The sequence below is a fragment of the Oncorhynchus kisutch genome, linkage group LG13 (genome assembly GCF_002021735.2).
Source record: "Oncorhynchus kisutch isolate 150728-3 linkage group LG13, Okis_V2, whole genome shotgun sequence".
NCBI classification, from domain to species: Eukaryota; Metazoa; Chordata; class Actinopteri; order Salmoniformes; family Salmonidae; genus Oncorhynchus; species Oncorhynchus kisutch.
In genome coordinates, this window is record NC_034186.2 from 32,698,795 (window position 1) to 32,718,754 (window position 19,960).

At 44.6% G+C, this 19,960-nt stretch overlaps 3 protein-coding genes across 4 annotated transcripts in view; 1 reads left to right on the forward strand and 2 right to left on the reverse strand.

Moving 5' to 3' along the window:
* LOC109902599 (ephrin type-B receptor 1) overlaps positions 1–3,302 on the reverse strand; it is a 205,239-nt gene extending 201,937 nt beyond the window's left edge. Inside the window, exon 1 of the mRNA XM_031786034.1 lies at positions 3,196–3,302. Coding sequence (XP_031641894.1) covers positions 3,196–3,229 — 34 coding nt within the window. The 5' untranslated portion in view covers positions 3,230–3,302. The remainder of the gene's footprint in view (positions 1–3,195) is intronic.
* A 285-nt stretch (positions 3,303–3,587) lies between these two features.
* Positions 3,588–13,541, forward strand: ankmy1 (ankyrin repeat and MYND domain containing 1). Its single transcript, XM_031786033.1, has 17 exons — positions 3,588–3,820; positions 4,054–4,200; positions 4,330–4,814; positions 4,944–5,160; positions 5,279–5,455; positions 5,572–6,209; positions 6,464–6,635; positions 6,858–6,998; positions 7,167–7,316; positions 7,406–7,513; positions 9,152–9,283; positions 9,384–9,497; positions 9,636–9,801; positions 9,893–10,040; positions 10,143–10,169; positions 10,416–10,570; positions 12,745–13,541. The coding sequence occupies exons 1-17, from the start codon at positions 3,614–3,616 to the stop codon at positions 12,927–12,929; spliced, it is 3,369 nt and encodes a 1,122-aa protein (XP_031641893.1). The 5' UTR covers positions 3,588–3,613; the 3' UTR covers positions 12,930–13,541.
* The window catches only part of gpc1a (glypican 1a), a 75,674-nt gene continuing 68,882 nt past the window's right edge, over positions 13,169–19,960 (reverse strand). For both annotated transcript variants that reach the window (XM_020499077.2, XM_020499076.2), the window contains 2 exons: positions 16,117–16,292; positions 13,169–15,905 (listed from right to left, as the gene is read on the reverse strand). In XM_020499077.2, coding sequence (XP_020354666.1) covers positions 15,700–15,905; positions 16,117–16,292 — 382 coding nt within the window. In that variant the 3' untranslated portion in view covers positions 13,169–15,699. The remainder of the gene's footprint in view (positions 15,906–16,116; positions 16,293–19,960) is intronic.

Sequence of the window (19,960 nt, forward strand, 5' to 3'; positions counted from 1 at the left end):
AATGATTCCAAGCACCACCCTCCTTTTGAAGCTTCCAGGCTGTTATGCGAGCTCAATCAGCATGACAGAGTCATCTCCAGCCTTGTCCTCGTCAACACTCACACCTGTGTTAACGAGAGAATTACTGACATGTCGTCAGCTGGTCCTTTTGTGGCATGGCTGAAATGCAGTGGAAATGTTTTTGGGGGATTCAGTTCATTTGCATGGCAAAGAGGGACTTTGCAATTAATTGCAATTCATCTGATCACTCTTCATAACATTCTGGAGTATATGCAAATTGCCATCATACAAACTGAGGCAGCAGACTTTGTGATATTTCATATTTGTGTCATTCTCAAAACTTTTGGCCACGACTGTACAGGGCCTTCTGGTGAATAAGTTAGACAAGACCTGTAGATCTGCATGTGCATGTGGAAAGCTGCCACATTCAGCCACTGTTTCACGCCAGCGGTGTTCATGCTTCTCTCTACTACCAACCTCTCATAGAAGCCCTCCAGCTCATGTTTAAGCTTCCGGTCGTAACGTACCAGGAGCTCTGCCATCCTCTTCTTATCATTGGCTATACCAGGAACTTGCTTAGGTACTCAATTTCTGAGGAGTGATCCGCTCCAAATATCCTCTGTATGGGGTCCATGGACGACCTTTGTCCTTGAATCTGGTGAGCCAAGACCTCAAAGAGCAGTGACAGCCACAATCCCCAGACCTCCCAAGCTCACCTTGGTGCTACCTCCAAATGCAGACATCAGGTCCTAGTTAAAGGCTGTTAGTTGCTCAGACGACATATTCTGCTGGATGGCTGCATATTGATGTTCCAGAGAAGCAGACAAGTTCAGGGATAGGCATTTGGTGAGGGTTCTGTCCAGGGAGATGTCTGGAACGATGCCATCATGGCTGGCTACATCAAACAGACAGTTAATGGTTTCTGAAGATGGACTGCAAGCTTTGTTACCCATGTTTGGGCTGTGCTGTATGTCTCACACACTCCTCTACCTGTGTATTTAAAAACATGATGGGTTGAGTCTGAAGGACGTAGTCCTGGCTTGGACAAACATCTAATAACCAAAGAGCGGAATGTAGGACACAACTTGCAAAAAACAATCATATTCATCCAATGGAAAAGGTTTACAAATCTTTAGAGCAGAGGCAAACAGTACATGTGTTGTTGTTGACACAGACTCAAAGCCTTGTTAATGCACTCTTTATCTAACCATTCCAAAATACAAAAATCACCATATCAAATGATGAAATATTACTCACCTTTAAGACTACCGCTACACCTTTTAAAAGGAACTTTTCTTCCATTACTTTCCAGATTTCAGCTAACATTAATTACAATCACAATTGACCCAATATCCTATGTTTGTGATTGCATGTGTTACAAAAATCCATGTGTAATGTATTGACTTGTTTGAAATCAAAATACAATTAACATGGATTTCACTGACACACTTAGCTTCACTCTCCTTTTATTTCTGCAATTCAAAACCTTCTCGTTGGTTGATCTGTTTGTAAAAGTCACGTTCAGACTGCAGAAAGAAGTCTTTGCTGTCTTCAATGTCCTGAGCAGCAATGATCCGAAGCAGCAGAGCATCTCTAATGGCCTTGGACTCACAGAGACTGTGTTGAATTCTGTGTGTGAAATCTGTGTAGTGGCATAATGTCAGCTCCTGGCACTGGCGGTGTCTTCTGTATATTATTGCTTACTTACTCTGTATAGAGCTTGACTAGGCTGGTGAACACAGTCTTGTAGGAGAGACGCAGTGCTTCTGCTGAGCCTCATGGAATGGAGCCCAAGCGGATCTCGTGGATCCTCATGTGCAGGTGGAACGCTGCCCCACACAGCCACTGCTTCATGGCCACTGACCCCATACATCTCTTGTTGGTCATCCTCTCAAAATGGTCAATCAGCTCAAACTTTGGGTACTGGTCATAGAGCTCTGTCACCTCCGCCATCTTGTCCATATCACCAGCTATCTCAGGGACCAGTTTCAGGTATTCGTTGATGTGGGACCCAATTCTTGAGGAATTGCTGATTCCAAAGATCATCTTTGTAGCATCCATAGCATTCTCGTTGTCCCCCTGCCCTTTTGCCTTGTGGGCTAAGACATCAAAGAGTAAGGACAGGACTAGTGCCACAACACCCACACCCCCCAAGGCCACCTTTGTGCTCCCTCCTAATGCAGACTTTAGGTCCTGGTTGAAAACCTGGTTGAAAAAAGTTAGTTGTTGCTGAATGGATGCATGCTGTTGGTCGGGAGCAGCACTTGAGTCCAAGGATAGGAAGCTGAGCAGTGTGTCATCTAGAGAGATATCAGGAACCAAGCTGCCTGCCCTGGCCACTGAGAACAGGTTCTATATTGCTGCCAAATGGGAGGCAAGAAGTGATGCTTCTGAGCAGCATTATTATCGATCTTACTATGACTCGCTATAACCCACTTTCTGGTGATTTCACTCTCATCATCTGTAATACAATGCTAAAACTAAATTACAATGGTCATGTATTTGAACAGAAAGCCTGTGGAGGACCTTGTCCTGTGAAAGTAAATAAATAAAAAATAACATACTATTGTATTGTAGAGCACCATTTGAAAACAATGTATATTATGATGACCTAATAAAAAGGTTCAGTGACATTTAACAACAAAAAACAGGCCATCACTACTGCACTGACAATGATGCAGTTCTACATGTATACCTGAGACACTATGCACTAATTCAAGCCAACCCACATGTTGTATATGTGGATGTGGGCTCAAGTGAAGATAGGGTGTAGGTTTATCCTTACAGGTAGAGTGGCAGGTGGCACACACAGGTTCAGCTCTATACAGGTACTAAAGCAAAAAGCAAAAAGTTGAAAGCAAAAAAGCTGAAAGCAAAAAGTTGAATCCTTGTTACTCTCCATTATTCAGGCTGGACCTACAAGAGATTAACTTCGTTACATGATTCTCTCAAAACGTCACATTATATTTTTCTATGAAGTACATAGAAAAACACTTAATTGGAAAAGAAGCAGGCCTAAAAGTTTGCATAGTCCAGGATGTGTAGACTAAAGGGTAAACAGCAAAACTCCTGGGAGAAGCGGCCCAATAAAATAAGTAGCTAACCATGGGACGCCTCGGTTGTCAAGGAGTGTTGGAAACATTCCCTGGAGCCCTCACAGTGTGGTGATACTTGTGTTGCAGGCAATGGAATTACCTTTTGCTTTGACATCTGAGATCGTCGACTCCATGATTAGGTTTTCTCTGCATGCTCGCTCTCAGACGGACCAAGATTCGATAATATTTTACATGTAATGTACTGGATTTAAGTAATTCATCCAAAGTGTTCCGATCGAGGTGTTGTTGGACGCAGCATTTCAACAAGAAAGCTACAAAAATGTAAGGATTATTTTATAAACAGGCAGAATTTGTCGAGAATTTGCGACTATTTGTGAACGATTAACAAATGGGCTGTCCCTTCCATGGTTGTCAAGGTAACCTACACTGACTGACAAACCACCCGAAGACAGACAGTTGAAGGATTTGTAAAAGTTTATGGAAACTTGTTTGGTCAGCTAATGTTTGTGATTTAATGAAAGCCTACTAATTCCACAAAATAATACGCTCTGTGTATAATGGCGACTTCTACAAGCGTTGCACCTGAGGCATCTGTCAGATGTGGAGTGCGGGCAGGTAGAGAGCATTGGACTAACATTAAAGCCGGACGTGAAAAGAGAAATGGACCTGGGGTTCAGCAGTGGTCTGACGGATCTAAATATGAAGGAGAATTTGTGAATGATTTGAAGCACGGCACAGGAGTCTTCACCTGGACAAATGGAGAGGTATTGTTGTTTGAATATAATAATTTATTGACAGTCATGAAATAGCCCTGTGGGAGGGTGTCATACAATCCTGGCTGGCCAACATTAGGCTAATTTTGTTACTAGTCGCTGTTTATAGCAGGTATTGTTACATTGGCGCAAGTAGTTCAATTGTACTTTTTTTTTAAAGACTTTCACTATTACAGGGTCCACAGCCTATGTCATCGAGTTATTTCTATACTTTTATTCTGTAGTTTTATGATGGCTCATTCTACAAAGATTATCGTCATGGAAATGGGACTTATTCCTGGCCAGCAGGCTTCAAATTTGTGGGAAAGTTTTATTTGAACCGGAAAGAGGGCTATGGCATTCAGACCTTCCCTGATGGCACCACCTTTCAGGTAAGACAGGAGTATGAGTGTCACCTGATACCAATAACCTATGACATTTTCTGAACTTGTTCTGCTTGAGGAGCTGAGTAGAAATAAAATACTTAACACCTGACTTTTGATTTAACCTGACGCCTACAGGGGTTGTACCATGCAGACGAGCGCTTTGGGCCAGGTGTGGTGACATACCCAGATGGACATCAGGACGTGGGTCTATGGCACCGGGAGAGGCTGCTGAGGCTGTGCACTGCTCTGGAGGGGGGCTTTACTCTCCAAGCCTTCCCAGAACACATGGCTCAGATCAACTGCAAGAAGGAGCCTAAGAACCAGTCCCAGAGCTCAGCCAAGGGGCCAGAGACCAAGGCCAAGCCTGGCACCAGGGAGGTTGGCACGGACCCACTTCTCTCTCCTTACCATGAGCTGCTGCAGGACGAACACTTCATCCTGCCCCCAGACATGGACCGCTACTCCACAGACTCGGACCACCTGCCTGTGCCCTGGGGGCTGCGTAAGGAGCTGGACCTGCAATTCTTCGGCGAGCACTGTGACAACCCAGACACTAACCCTGATGTCTCAGCAGCTTTACCACTGCAGCAGCGCATGCAGGCTCACATCCATAGGCACAGGTGAACGCTAACGCAGGCCAAATGTATTATACAGATGCCTGAAAGCAAATAAGCTCCTTACAGTTAGTCTCAAAACGGTTTATTTTTGTGTCCTGCTTTACCACAGTCTGTTGTCACTTCATGCTGCAGGTTTGAGGTGGAGGCACTGGACTGGGACGTGGAGGCTGTTCTGTCTGAGAACCGGCAAAGGTTTGGCCCTAAGGGATCTCTGGAGCTCAACTCAGAGGGCCTCATCCAGGAGGCCTCGCTGGGTGACCCGCAGAGTGTCTATCGCATCCTAAGGGATGGTAAGATACACCCTGATGTTGGCGATGCCCGAGGACACACAGCACTCATTGCAGCTACGGTAAGACACTGATATTGTATCACAAAGGCATGGGGAGACTCCAACAGAGATATGATTGGATAATATTGCTAAAGGTGTTGTGTGTACAGGATTTACCTTTTTTAAGATTTCTTTACAGGTCAACTGCCATAATGATGTGATCCACCTGCTCCTGGACAGCGGAGCAGATGTGAACAAGCTCAACTGTGAGGGCATGTCTGCTCTGGCTGTTTGTAATGTCCTGTACTACCCAATCCAGTCACTCCATGAGACAGTTGCAGAGAAGGTCCCACAAAAGACCCACCCAAAATCACAGGTCTGTGAGGCACCAAAACATTTGACGTGCCTTCTTTGGACAGTTCTTTGCTCAAAAATGTAATCTCTTTATTGTTTTTCTTCATTATATTTATTTGTCACTCCTATGTAAAACAGGCTGTCAAAGCCCGGTCCCCATCAGTGAACAGTCCTCAGAGCAGCATAGTGGAAGCCACCAAAAACAGAGCCCAGACCACCAAACAGGCTGACCAGCCCAATCAGGCTGACGACACTGCTCCAAAGGGCCACACCAACCAGGCTGATAACGAGGCTATGGACCGTGGCCAGTGTAATGACAGTCAAGTGTCCCTTTGCAATGGCCAGGGTTATTGTCAGGAAGAGGCTGACCAGGATGAGGATGAACAGTACCTCCAGGAATGCAGTGACCAGGCTGCCCTGGACCTAGGCCGCATGGACATGATAGTGGTGAGGGAAAGGCGATCCATCCAGGTGCTGGATGGGAACATCCCACTGGGCTGTGTCCCCTGGCATGAGGGGGGTGGCTCTTATGATCTGACCCAGCAGCAGCAGGAGGAGGGAGAGGCCGGATCAGAGGAGGACCGGAGGAGGAGGGAGAGGAGAGGCAGCCTTATGGCTGACCCAGCGTTTGACTCGGCCCGCTCCCTGGCCAGCTTCCACATCCATGTCACGGAGGAGGTCATGCAGAAGACGGCTGAGGCCTTAAGCCGATCAGGCCTGGTACCACATGCTGACACCCAGGAGACCGTCCGCAAGATGGCCCTCATGAAGACCGAGTGAGTCTGGGACAGCCAGGGCTCTGCTCTGAGCTCATAGGAAACATTGTCGGTTAATTTTAAAGAGGCTGTCCTTACTCGCATAAATGTGGATTTATCTCATAGCATGTGCAATGTGAAAACTGCAAACCATGGAGAAAATACTTCAATGGAATCGTCCTCTAAATAAAATCAAGACAAACAAACAAAAGGGATGTGCTGATGATTGACATCATGTTAGGGTGGAGGAGATTAACCCCCATCTCTTTGTACAGGCACCGGGGAAGGTGGACCACCATGAAGCTGCTACTGGACAGGGGAGCAGACCCTAACACCTCCAGTGTGCCCATGCCTGTCCTCTTCCTGGCCATCAAGGCAGGCCACATCCAAGCTGTCAGGCGTCTGCTGGAGTGTGGAGCACGCACTGATATGTGCCTGCCTTCAGAAGTGGGCTATCTCTCACCTTCTTTTTTCTCTTTCTCACTCTCAGCCCCACTAACAAAACACATGGCTTTCTCCTAGCTGAGTGTCTTTGACTACACAGAGTTGATGTTTCAATATGACTGTGGTTGCTGGAATGGCTTAGTGACAACAGAAGGCGAGGGTGGTTGGTTGGTCTATTCCAGTGATTAATTACACTCATATTGCCTCTCATCTCATGTGTTCCAGCAAAGGGGTTTCTACCCCCTGCACATCGCTGCAGCTCTCCCCGGGGCAGAGGGCCCCAAAATCACTGAGCTGCTGCTGCACGCCGTGGCAGACCCAGATGTCACCGCCCAAGACGCTCACGAGGTGTTTAAGCTGGACAAGGTCAGCAGAGGAGTAAGATAGGGTTTTCTGTTGTTGCCTGAGACTTGCCTCATCTTCATGGTTCATAACTGATATGGTTCCTTTCTATATATATTTTTTTATACACTCGAACAACAACAACACACACATGCATGTGCACACACACACACACACACACCAACCACCCAGAACCCTGTGGAGCCCCAGGCTGGTTTTGGGAATAAGTCTTCCACGTCATCCGGCCCCCCGTCTCAGTTCTATATGGCCCCCAGTGTTCCCCCAGAAGAGGGGGGCAGGACTCCTCTGCACATGGCCTGCCAGAGAGACAAGGACTACACTGTGAGTATTGCCACTAGTCATCAGAGTGTAAAGTTCTGACTTTGTGTATGAGTATTATGCATGTGTGTGATATTGTATGTGTATTTCAGAATGCTAGGGAGGTTGTGTCACTGCTCCTCTCCCACAAGGCAAGCACCAATCTTCTGTGGAGTGGCCACTCTCCCCTCTCTCTAGCTATCGCTAGCGGCAACGACTTGGTAAGGTCTTCAGTTCTCTCTTAAATAGGCCAAGACAGAAATACAACACCTACGCATTTGGCAAAACACACTTATTACTGTAAATGCTTCTGGGAGGGAATTTGAAACAAGTGTGTTACCAGTATACTCCTCCTGTCCACTTCCCCTAGTCCCCATATGTAATCATTCTGAGCTTGGCCTGGGGTTTTTATCCCATCTTTCCAGGACTGTTCAGTGAGCTTTCCTGCTGTGTTTTACACCTACCACTTAATGGAGAATGGCTCTATCATTATTTCCTGTGCATTTTCCCTCTCCTTCCCCCCATCATTCCTCAATAGCCATTGAGTACATGAATTGCCTTTTTATAATATGTGAGGAGTAAATCTTAACCAGCTCCTTTCATGGCACAATGTGAAATGTCTCCTCTGTTACATTCATTCTGCACCTTCATTCAGTCACAGACCGATGGGTTTTGAATCAGAAACACGTTTTTTCTCCAACAAAGGGAAACAGATTTGAATTTGCTGTAACAATGGCGTGCTAAACCTACAAGGATTACGGGAAGGAGAGCGGCTGCCTATTTTAGCTGGCTGGATGGGAGGGAGGGAGGCAGCACATCCTTGAGAGGAGTTGGAAGTGCTGCTGGGGACATGAAAGGCTTCTGGTGAATCACACACAGTCAGGCTGAGATGAAGGATGGGGTGGGGAAGGGGTGGATGTGTGAGGCAACAGTAACCCAGACAGGCATTTATTGGGGCAGGAGTCTTAACAATCTCATATACAGTGAGCTCTAGTATTGGGGCGGTGACAATTTTGTTGTTTTGGATTTGTACTCCAGCACTTTGAATTTGAAATGATAGAATGACTATGAGTATAAAGGGCAGACTGTCAGCTTTTAATTTGAGGGTATTTTCATCCCTATCCGATGAGCCCCCCCCCCCCCACACACACACACACACACACACACACACACATTTTAGGGGACCAAAAGGACAAATTCACTTATATGTGGTAAAGTAGTCAAAAGTGTTTGTATTTGGTCCCATATTCCTAGCACACAATTATTACTTCAAGCTTGTGACTCTACAAACTTGTTGGATGTATTTGTTTGTTTGTTTTGGTTGTTTCCGATTATTTTATGCCCAATAGAAATAAATGGTAAATAATGTATTGTGTCATTTTGGAGTCATTTTTATTGTAAATAATAATAGAATATGTTTCTAAACACTTCTACATTGATATGGATGCTACCATGATGACGGATAATCCTGAATTAATTGTGAATAGTAATGAGTGAAATTTACAGACGCACAAATAGCATGCCTTGGGGGTATGATATCTTCTCACCATTATAATTACAGGGGAGGTTAGCATTTTGGGGGGAGTATGATATTTGAGCATCTAACTTTCTCACATTGTTACATGAATACATTGCTTACCATTAATATCTTTTGGGCACAAAATCATCTGAAAAACAACCAAAACAAACAGCAAATCCATCCAACAAGTTTGTAAGAGTCACAAGCTTGATGTAATCATTGCATGCCAAAACCCCCCAAAATGTGTCCCAATACTTTTAGAGCTCACTATCTGTATAGGACTTCAGCCTTGTCTTTCCCTCTTGCGTTGACCTCCTTTTTCTACTGAATGTCCCGTTAGGCTGTTGATGAGCTGTTGGCTGGGGGTGCTGACCCCAACCTCCCCCTGACCCGCCGGGTGGGTAGTGCCCTCTGTGCCATGACCAATATCAGCTACGACTGTGCGGCTCACCTCCGCAACAGAACCAAGCTGGTAAGCACATTCAGGAGGCTGCATCCATACACACTATGCTGCTTCTTCTCCTCACTAAATGCAGCACATTAGGAGTGTCTTTGTGTTTGTTTTTTACGAGCTGGAGAAACTGATGAAGGCTGGTGCCAACATACTGATGCCAGTGGTGGTTGGTGAGGGCCGCAGGTGTGCTGTGGGCACCGCTGTGGACTACGCCCACTATGCATTTCACCAGGTACAGTACCAACACAACTGTACAGTACTTCAAACCTTATACTCAGAAACAGACATACTGTAGACTTCCATGCAAATCCTCCAGTAGGTACCTGGTGTTATTAAAGTAGAAGTACTGGTGCCTCCTCTCATGCACCAGGACTGGCGCATCGCCCACACCCCGTACCATGCCCTGAACCAGAGGGAGAGAGAGGCATACAATGCCCGCAGACAGATCCTCAGCGTGATGGGAGACCTGCTGCGTCAGGCAGTCATCAGGATGGAGAGACAGCGTGTAGAGAGGGAGCAGGACCTGGGCATCAGCAGTATGTGTGTGTGACCATGTGTGTGTCACTGTGAATGCATACGTGTGAGTACATCTGTGATGTGCATGTAATATATGTGTATCTGTGGCAGGTGTTAGTCCCACAGAGAAGTTTGTGTACACTGGAGCAGGAGCCACTCCTCCCTGGAACAAGGCAGCCAGAGCAGTTCTCTCTGAGGAGCAGGACAGCACAGAGTCTCTCCCTCAGCAGATAGAACAGCAGCAGAGGGCAGAGCAGAGGTACTAGCATCCCCACTACACACACACACACACACTAACACACGGACACAGTTACTGTTACTGTTCAAATTCAAAAATGACTAATCTTTCCTCTCATTCCAGACGGGGAAGTAAGGCAGTCATTGTCAGGTGAACTATACTTAAATTGATTTAACTGCTGTCTCAGACCTTCTTTTAACATTTACCAGGGTTTCACACAAGTGTTCTAGTAAAGTAGGCTACTGTATGAGTTGAGACGAGTAAACAACACATTTAAAGCTATGAGTTTTAGTCACTAGATGGCAGCAAAGTCATTGTTATGGCATTTACATGAGACTAGACCCACACTGTGCACGATCTGATATTTATACATGTATATATATGTGGTGCTTTCAGGAAGCCCCTGTTTAAATACTGCTACCAGTGTGGCCGTTCTGTGGGTGTGGTCCTGATCGCCTGCAGCCGCTGTCACGAGGTATTCTACTGTAGCAAGACGTGCAAGATGAAGGCCTGGAACGACCGCCACAAGGATGAGTGTGTCCGTGTACCAGGTCGGAAGGACAACACCACCTCCCCCAATCACCTCCTCACAAAGCATGCCAACACCTTTAACTAACCAATCAATCCCTGTGTGTCATTAAAACACAAGTTCATATGAAGTTATACTCCAAAATCCAATAGCTTTTCCCTGTTCTGTAGCACATTTGATTAAACTAATCTGCATTCCTAACCCTCAAGTGATTGAGTATGTCAAAGAGCCCATAGTCAGCTTAATAGACACACGGTTTCACAATATTGATGTAATATACACTGTGTACAAAACATTGCTCTTTCCATGACAGACTGACCAGGTGAAAGCTATGATCCCTTATCTATGTCATGTGTTTAATCCACTTCAATCAGTGCAGATGAAGGGGAGGAGATCGGTTAAAGAAGGATTTTTAAGCCTTGAGACAATTAAGACATGGATTGTATGTGCACCTTTCAGAGGGTGAATGTGCAAGACAAAAGATTTAAGTGCACTTTAACAGCTCCCGAGTGGCGCAGCGGTCTATGGCATTGCATCTCAAGCGTCAAGACAGACACCCTGGTTCGATTCCAGGCTGTATCACACCCAGCTGTGATTGGTCCCATAGGGCGGCGCACAATTGGCCCAGCGTCGTCCGGGTTTGGCTGGGGTAGGCCGTCATTGTAAATACGAATTTGTTCTTAACTGACTTGCCAAGTTAAATAATTTAAATAAATTAACAGGGTATTGTAGTAGGTGCCAAGTGCACCAGTTTGTCAAGAACTGTGATTTTGCTGGGTTTTTCACAATCAAAAGTTTCCTGTATGTATTGAATGGTCCACCAGTCAACATGACACAACTGTGGGAACATTGGAGTCAAACCTGAACCAGCATCCCTGTGGAATGCTTTCGACACCTTGTAGAGTCCATGCGCCAACAAATTGAGGCTGTTCTGAGGGCAAAACTCTATTGGGAAGGTGTCCTAAATGTTTTGTACACAGTGTATGTACTGTATAATGGAAGTACATGGTTTAATCCTGCAGTCATTCAATTGCACATACTGTACTGCAGTGGTTCTGAAATCCGTACTCTGGGAACCCAGACGTTTCACAATTGTGTTGTAGCCCAGAACTAACTCACCTGATTCACCTAGTCAATGGTCACGTTCCCCTGCTCAGACGTTGCATGCATCAACCAATGGTTGCATGCCACGTAATCGACTGACAGATTGCTATAACATAACATGACAAGTTGATACCTAAAATACCTATCCAGGCGTTGTAAGATCTGGCATGCATCAGCAATGCCTGCGCAGAGGAATGCGCCCAAAGGCTTGATGGTTAGTTGACCATTTAAATCAGGTGTGCTAGGTCTGGAATAGATTAAATACATGGAACATCTGGGGTTCTCAGAGGAGAGGTTTGACAACCCCTTCTGTACTGTACAGCAGCTTTCTCCATGCCTTTATTACTTATCGCCACTAGGTGGCACTGACGCTACATAGACTGATCGAACCTGTTAACATGGCATTTATACTGAGAAGTGGCTATTTGAGCTTTAAAATTAGATATAAGAACTAGGCACAGATGGGTCATGCAGCATGCAGTGAGCTTGTATCCCATGTTGATTCTTTACAGGAGTCACCCATAGTGAAAATACTCTACTAATTCAGGAGAGAAAAGGACAGCCAAGCACAGTCAAGAGTAAGGCCATGGTGTAAAACAGATATATAGCAAACAACGGTGTGAGTGATGAGTATGTGTGAAGATGTCTGCTATATATCTTGGAGAGTGAAAAAAACATTTGTGAGGGTAAAATTAGATGATTGACTTCTGCTTTTAGGAATTCTATGTTGACACACTGTACACTACAGTTTAAGTGTATTAAAGACAGTGACCTAGTAGAGTATGTGATGACGCTGCTGTTGCTGTGACACCAGTGTTTGCCGAATCCCAAAAGAACCCCACCAAGGCATCGCTGATAGAGCAGATGAAGGTCCATCTGAAGCGGGACAGGTTAAAGGAGAAGCTGGCAAGAGGGTTACTACAGGGTAGGATTATAGTAAGATAAGGCACCATATTCACTACAGGACATTATCTCAAAGTACTGAATAGAAAAGTGAAAGTCTGACGTGATAAGGATATTGTCTGCCAGTTACGATCCATTTAGATAATAGAGAGATTGTGACTAAGCAGGGCTCTGTGTTTGTGTCTGCAGCTAAGCCCAAAGACCCAAACAGCTCTATGAGGAAGGCCAAAAGCAGCGAGGGCTCTCAGGATCCCGCCACTCGGAGACGATATTTAGGAGCCGGGGCCAAAACCAAGACGGGCCAGCTCAACCTGGCCCAGAAACTCTCAGAAAGCCACTATGGAACCCTGAAAGAGAACTACAGCTTCATCTGACAGCTACACATAGACTGATTCTGTTATATTAAAGTACTTTGGGAATGGAATATATTCTCTAGAAAGATGAATGGAGGAGAGTGGTGACTTGGTTTCATGTGAAACTGTGTGCCAGATGACTTGACAGACATGAGAATGTGCAGTAAGATAAAATGTATAATCATTGGGCATTATCCCAGTACCTTTGACTCTGTTACCAGAAGAAGCAATTACAAATAACAGTCAGTCTCAGTCGGACATCTTTAAAATGTCATCACGTTTATAATAGCTGACAATTCATGGGGGAAAACAACGACAGAATGTCGACATATTTTCACCTTGGCATTGTTGCTCAATCACAAGAACCTCAAAAGGGGAATTTTGTATTTATTTTTCAAATGGGCACATTTTACTTATGCCTCCCACTGTATTGTACGACAATCAAGTGTGTCCACCAAATACTTTGGGGCCCTTGATTTTCACACCCTGACACATAAAACCACATTCACACCACACGCACACATTTTATGTAATCACCCAGCCTGTATCTGTATCCAAATCAATCAGCACCTCAACATGGCGCTTCTCTCCCATTGATTTTTCCATATGAGGATTCTCTGTGTGTTGAGAGGGCCTGCTCATCGATTTCTCAGTGTTCATTGGGCTTGGGATTGAGCTGAGCAGCCCAGTGTTGGGTTTGTTAGCACAAGTATTTTGAGCTATAAGAACCTGCAGGTAACGAGGAATGGGCTTCTTATTCAGCTTCCCACCTAAATGTATTAAGAGCAAAATCTCACCAAATCTACTGTAAGTGCCAGGGAACCACATGAAAAGCAGGTGAAGGAGAAGTGTGGAAGTGGGCCTGGAAGTGTTGAAGGAGAGACCAGGGGCAGTGCAAATTTAGGGGATGATGATCAAGACTGGAAAGCAGCAATCATGCTCTGTATTCTGTTTACGTTTCTTTTAGCTCGGTTTTCAATGTTTCTCTCCTGGGAAATCAGAAGCTGTATTCACACAGTCTTAAAACATGCATTCTACATGCATCCATTCATGTTGTGCCTCTATATGCAGGCAGTCAAACAGTCTCACACACAGTTTTACACAAAGTCAAAGACAGGCACTCACACACTTACATACCGTACACCAGTACATTGACATATACACTGTGTTACATTAACGGACACTGTGTCACCAGATCTTCTCCATTCTAGCATCCACGTACTGTCTGGATGTCTCACCCCCAACCATTTATAATTTAATCACTATTGGCCATACATACACAATATGCCACTACATCAGATTTATTCTCTGCTATGACAGACTAACTGTACACACACACAGACACTTTGAAATTGTCCTCCTGTGTGTGACGGAGGGAACATGAGCCAGCTCCAACAACAATGCACTCCCATCACTGACTACACCTTCATTACAATGTCACTGTGCTGCCTGGAACATTCTAGCAACGTTTGGAGAACGTGTGACAGTGATTTAGTCAAGGCATTCCTTCTCCACATCCAGCTGTAGTCAACTGTGCATATGGCAGGCGGGGAAGGTTCAAACCCCTAAGTTTGGGTTAGTGATAATAGATTACATTATATTACAAGATAGGAAATATGTATAAAAAGCTGCGCCTCCTTTTTTTGACGGGTCGCCAGGATGTGTTGAGTGAACAACACTAACCAACGGCTATGCTTAAAATTCTTCTTGTGATCTGTATGAGTGTTGGGTTTATTTTGAAGTGTGTACACTCTGTGTGTTGCTGGCTAAGTGAGCTGTGCGTCACCTTGACTACTAACAGAATGGTGGATTTTAGAAGTTTGAAGACCAGATTGATCAAATAAAATCAGACACAGAGAGGCTTCCAGGCCTAATATGACGGAAGCGGCTTTCTACAGTCCTTCAATAGAGAACGGCTAGATTGTTATACTATACCCAACTGCTTTCACAGACCTACAGATCTCCTATCTTCATTTAATCACTCTGTTATCACAGAGAATGTCCCTGTGCAGCAGGAAATGCAAACTTAAGAGTTTTTAAAAGGCTTCTAAAGTTTGTAATTTCCACTTTAAAATGTCAGACTTGATTTGCCCTAATGAAAAAAATGTATCCACCCCTACAAAAATGTATATTATTTATAATCCACATAATATTTCACATTTCCTGTTGTTGCAAGATTATTGTCCTTTTGTGAGAAGGTCAAATTAAGATAGGACATAGATATGTCACTGCTGCTGTGTTAATTAATGTGCTATTGATGCAAGGGTTTTACAATTAAACCATCATTTTTTATGTAATAGATACTTGAGAGATCCACATTCCCTTGTCACTGTGATTGAGTAAAAAAAAAAACTAATGTGTTGGATGAGCATACTGTAGATACGCACCAAACCGGCTTTCACAGTGTTCTCACAACATCGCTGTTATTGGCATTGTTAGAACATTGCAACAAGGTCACATTGACTTTACATTAGAATGGCATATTCACTAAGAAGCCTGTGGCATCCAAACATCACATCTAGCATGTGAACCATCCTTGTTCACCACCCAAGCATAGAAACAATAAAAAGAAGCCAAAGACCAGCTCTACTTGCCACATTAAAAAAATATAAACAAGCAAAAAAAAAAAAGGAATATTAATGTTCTTTGTTGTTTTCTCATCAAAATAAAAGGTAGTCCATTTATTCAATGACAATCCTTTCCTATTTGGCAAAGTTACCCACCAATCGCCCTTTTTTCCTCTTCTATTCCATCTCAAAACACAGTCTCAATTGGATGCACCACCTGTTCATTATCGCCTGAGCAGCAGTGTGGCCAATGAGAGCAGGGGGAGGAGGATAGAGGGGTGGGTCTGGGTTCCTGTGCCCTTCACCTTCTTGTTCTCAGGAGGATTGTAGTATCTGGTGCTGTCTGTTTTGGGCACAATGACACGAGGTCCGCTACGAGCACATGACTCGCCTGTACACATTCCACTTCCTGAACCGCTGATGTCATCACCTGGGGACAAGGGAAAGGCATTTGTTAATTGAAATGAGGATATCAGTGAGACCCAAGCTTTTCAAGATGTTTCTGCACTCCCAACTCTAACCTATACATCCATTACCCCCCATCCCCAAACCAATATCCCATACTCTCTAACCCACTGTCTACTATAGTCTCAGCCCTTCCTTCCTCCTCCATCAGCCTTCCTCCCCCACCCGTCACTCACTGGCATCCTGGAAGTCCACGTCGTTGCCGTTGAGGGCGTTCCTCAGCCGGTTGGTCATGATCTTCAGCTGCATGATTTGCTGGCGGATAGTCATGTCTGGCTTGGTGATGTCAATTTCCACCTCGGGGTTATTGATCTGGCTGGCCAGGCCGTCACCCATCACCTCAGGAAGATACCTGGACACAGAACACATCAATACGTCACTTAGCAGGCAACACGGTTGCATTTCTGTGGTACTATATTGCATTAGGATGACAAAGCTCTGGGACTAGGCCTTTATTTGAATGTGGCTTTGGGCCATTAAGGAGATGTACGGCAAGTATAATTTTGTGGGTTATGTTTTTATCGCTGGGTATTTATTTTTGGACAAATCCATTTTCATTCAGGGATTTAGTCTATCGATTTCAGCAGTTATTGATTTGTCAACCTTTTGATGTGTCTGTCTATCTGTCTCAGTCTCTCCTCATCTTCTCTACTGTATCTATCCTCTAGGCTCCCCTCTCCTCCACTGGACTACATTGCTTTGGTCACAGTATTGGATGGAAAATCCCACACTCATACAGTATATAGTGTATATACAGTGCCTTGCGAAAGTATTCGGCCCCCTTGAACTTTTTTAAATTATTTTTTTATTTATTTTACCTTTATTTAACCAGGTAGGCAAGTTGAGAACAAGTTCTCATTTACAATTGCGACCTGGCCAAGATAAAGCAAAGCAGTTTGACAGATAAAACGACACAGAGTTACACATGGAGTAAAAACAAACATACAGTCAATAATGCAGTATAAACAAGTCTATATACAATGTGAGCAAATGAGGTGAGAAGGGAGGTAAAGGCAAAAAAGGCCATGATGGCAAAGTAAATACAATATAGCAAGTAAAATACTGGAATGGTAGTTTTGCAATGGAAGAATGTGCAAAGTAGAAATACAAATAATGGGGTGCAAAGGAGCAAAATAAATAAATAAATAAAAATTAAATACAGTTGGGAAAGAGGTAGTTGTTTGGGCTAAATTATAGGTGGTCTATGTACAGGTGCAGTAATCTGTGAGCTGCTCTGACAGTTGGTGCTTAAAGCTAGTGAGGGAGATAAGTGTTTCCAGTTTCAGAGATTTTTGTAGTTCGTTCCAGTCATTGGCAGCAGAGAACTGGAAGGAGAGGCGGCCAAAGAAAGAATTGGTTTTGGGGGTGACTAGAGAGATATACCTGCTGGAGCGTGTGCTACAGGTGGGAGATGCTATGGTGACCAGCGAGCTGAGATAAGGGGGGACTTTACCTAGCAGGGTCTTGTAGATGACATGGAGCCAGTGGGTTTGGCGACGAGTATGAAGCGAGGGCCAGCCAACGAGAGCGTAAAGGTCGCAATGGTGGGTAGTATATGGGGCTTTGGTGATAAAACGGATTGCACTGTGATAGACTGCATCCAATTTGTTGAGTAGGGTATTGGAGGCTATTTTGTAAATGACATCGCCAAAGTCGAGGATTGGTAGGATGGTCAGTTTTACAAGGGTATGTTTGGCAGCATGAGTGAAGGATGCTTTGTTGCGAAATAGGAAGCCAATTCTAGATTTAACTTTGGATTGGAGATGTTTGATATGGGTCTGGAAGGAGAGTTTACAGTCTAACCAGACACCTAAGTATTTGTAGTTGTCCACGTATTCTAAGTCAGAGCCATCCAGAGTAGTGATGTTGGACAGGCGGGTAGGTGCAGGTAGCGATCGGTTGAAGAGCATGCATTTAGTTTTACTTGTATTTAAGAGCAATTGGAGGCCACGGAAGGAGAGTTGTATGGCATTGAAGCTTGCCTGGAGGGTTGTTAACACAGTGTCCAAAGAAGGGCCGGAAGTATACAGAATGGTGTCGTCTGCGTAGAGGTGGATCAGGGACTCACCAGCAGCAAGAGCGACCTCATTGATGTATACAGAGAAGAGAGTCGGTCCAAGAATTGAACCCTGTGGCACCCCCATAGAGACTGCCAGAGGTCCGGACAGCAGACCCTCCGATTTGACACACTGAACTCTATCAGAGAAGTAGTTGGTGAACCAGGCGAGGCAATCATTTGAGAAACCAAGGCTGTCGAGTCTGCCGATGAGGATATGGTGATTGACAGAGTCGAAAGCCTTGGCCAGATCAATGAATACGGCTGCACAGTAATGTTTCTTATCGATGGCGGTTAAGATATCGTTTAGGACCTTGAGCGTGGCTGAGGTGCACCCATGACCAGCTCTGAAACCAGATTGCATAGCAGAGAAGGTATGGTGAGATTCGAAATGGTCGGTAATCTGTTTGTTGACTTGGCTTTCGAAGACCTTAGAAAGGCACGGTAGGATAGATATAGGTCTGTAGCAGTTTGGGTCAAGAGTGTCCCCCCCTTTGAAGAGGGGGATGACTGCAGCTGCTTTCCAATCTTTGGGAATCTCAGACGACACGAAAGAGAGGTTGAACAGGCTAGTAATAGGGGTGGCAACAATTTCGGCAGATAATTTTAGAATGAAAGGGTCCAGATTGTCTAGCCCGGCTGATTTGTAGGGGTCCAGATTTTGCAGCTCTTTCAGAACATCAGCTGAATGGATTTGGGAGAAGGAGAAATGGGGAAGGCTTGGGGAAGGCGACCTTTGCGACCTTTTGCCACATTTCAGGCTTCAAACATAAAGATATAAAACTGTATTTTTTTGTGAAGAATCAACAACAAGTGGGACACAATCATGAAGTGGAACGACATTTATTGGATATTTCAAACTTTTTTAACAAATCAAAAACGGAAAAATTGGGCGTGCAAAATTATTCAGCCCCTTTACTTTCAGTGCAGCAAACTCTCTCCAGAAGTTCAGTGAGGATCTCTGAATGATCCAATGTTGACCTAAATGACTAATGATGATAAATACAATCCACCTGTGTGTAATCAAGTCTCCGTATTAATGCACCTGCACTGTGATAGTCTCAGAGGTCCGTTAAAAGCGCAGAGAGCATCATGAAGAACAAGGAACACACCAGGCAGGTCCGAGATACTGTTGTGAAGAAGTTTAAAGCCGAATTTGGATACAAAAAGATTTCCCAAGCTTTAAAAATCCCAAGGAGCACTGTGCAAGCGATAATATTGAAATGGAAGGAGTATCAGACCACTGCAAATCTACCAAGACCTGGCCGTCCCTCTAAACTTTCAGCTCATACAAGGAGAAGACTGATCAGAGATGCAGCCAAGAGGTCCATGATCACTCTGGATGAACTGCAGAGATCTACAGCTGAGGTGGGAGACTCTGTCTATAGGACAACAATCAGTCGTATATTGCACAAATCTGGCCTTTATGGAAGAGTGGCAAGAAAGCCATTTCTTAAAGATATCCATAAAAAGTGTCGTTTAAAGTTTGCCACAAGCCACCTGGGAGACACACCAAACATGTGGAAGAAGGTGCTCTGGTCAGATGAAACCAAAATGGAACTTTTTGGCAACAATGCAAAACGTTATGTTTGGCGTAAAAGCAACACAGCTCATCACCCTGAACACACCATCCCCACTGTCAAACATGGTGGTGGCAGCATCATGGTTTGGGCCTGCTTTTCTTCAGCAGGGACAGGGAAGATGGTTAAAATTGATGGGAAGATGGATGGAGCCAAATACAGGACCATTCTGGAAGAAAACCTGATGGAGTCTGCAAAAGACCTGAGACTGGGACGGAGATTTGTCTTCCAACAAGACAATGATCCAAAACATAAGGCAAAATCTACAATGGAATGGTTCAAAAATAAACATATCCAGGTGTTAGAATGGCCAAGTCAAAGTCCAGACCTGAATCCAATCGAGAATCTGTGGAAAGAACTGAAAACTGCTGTTCACAAATGCTC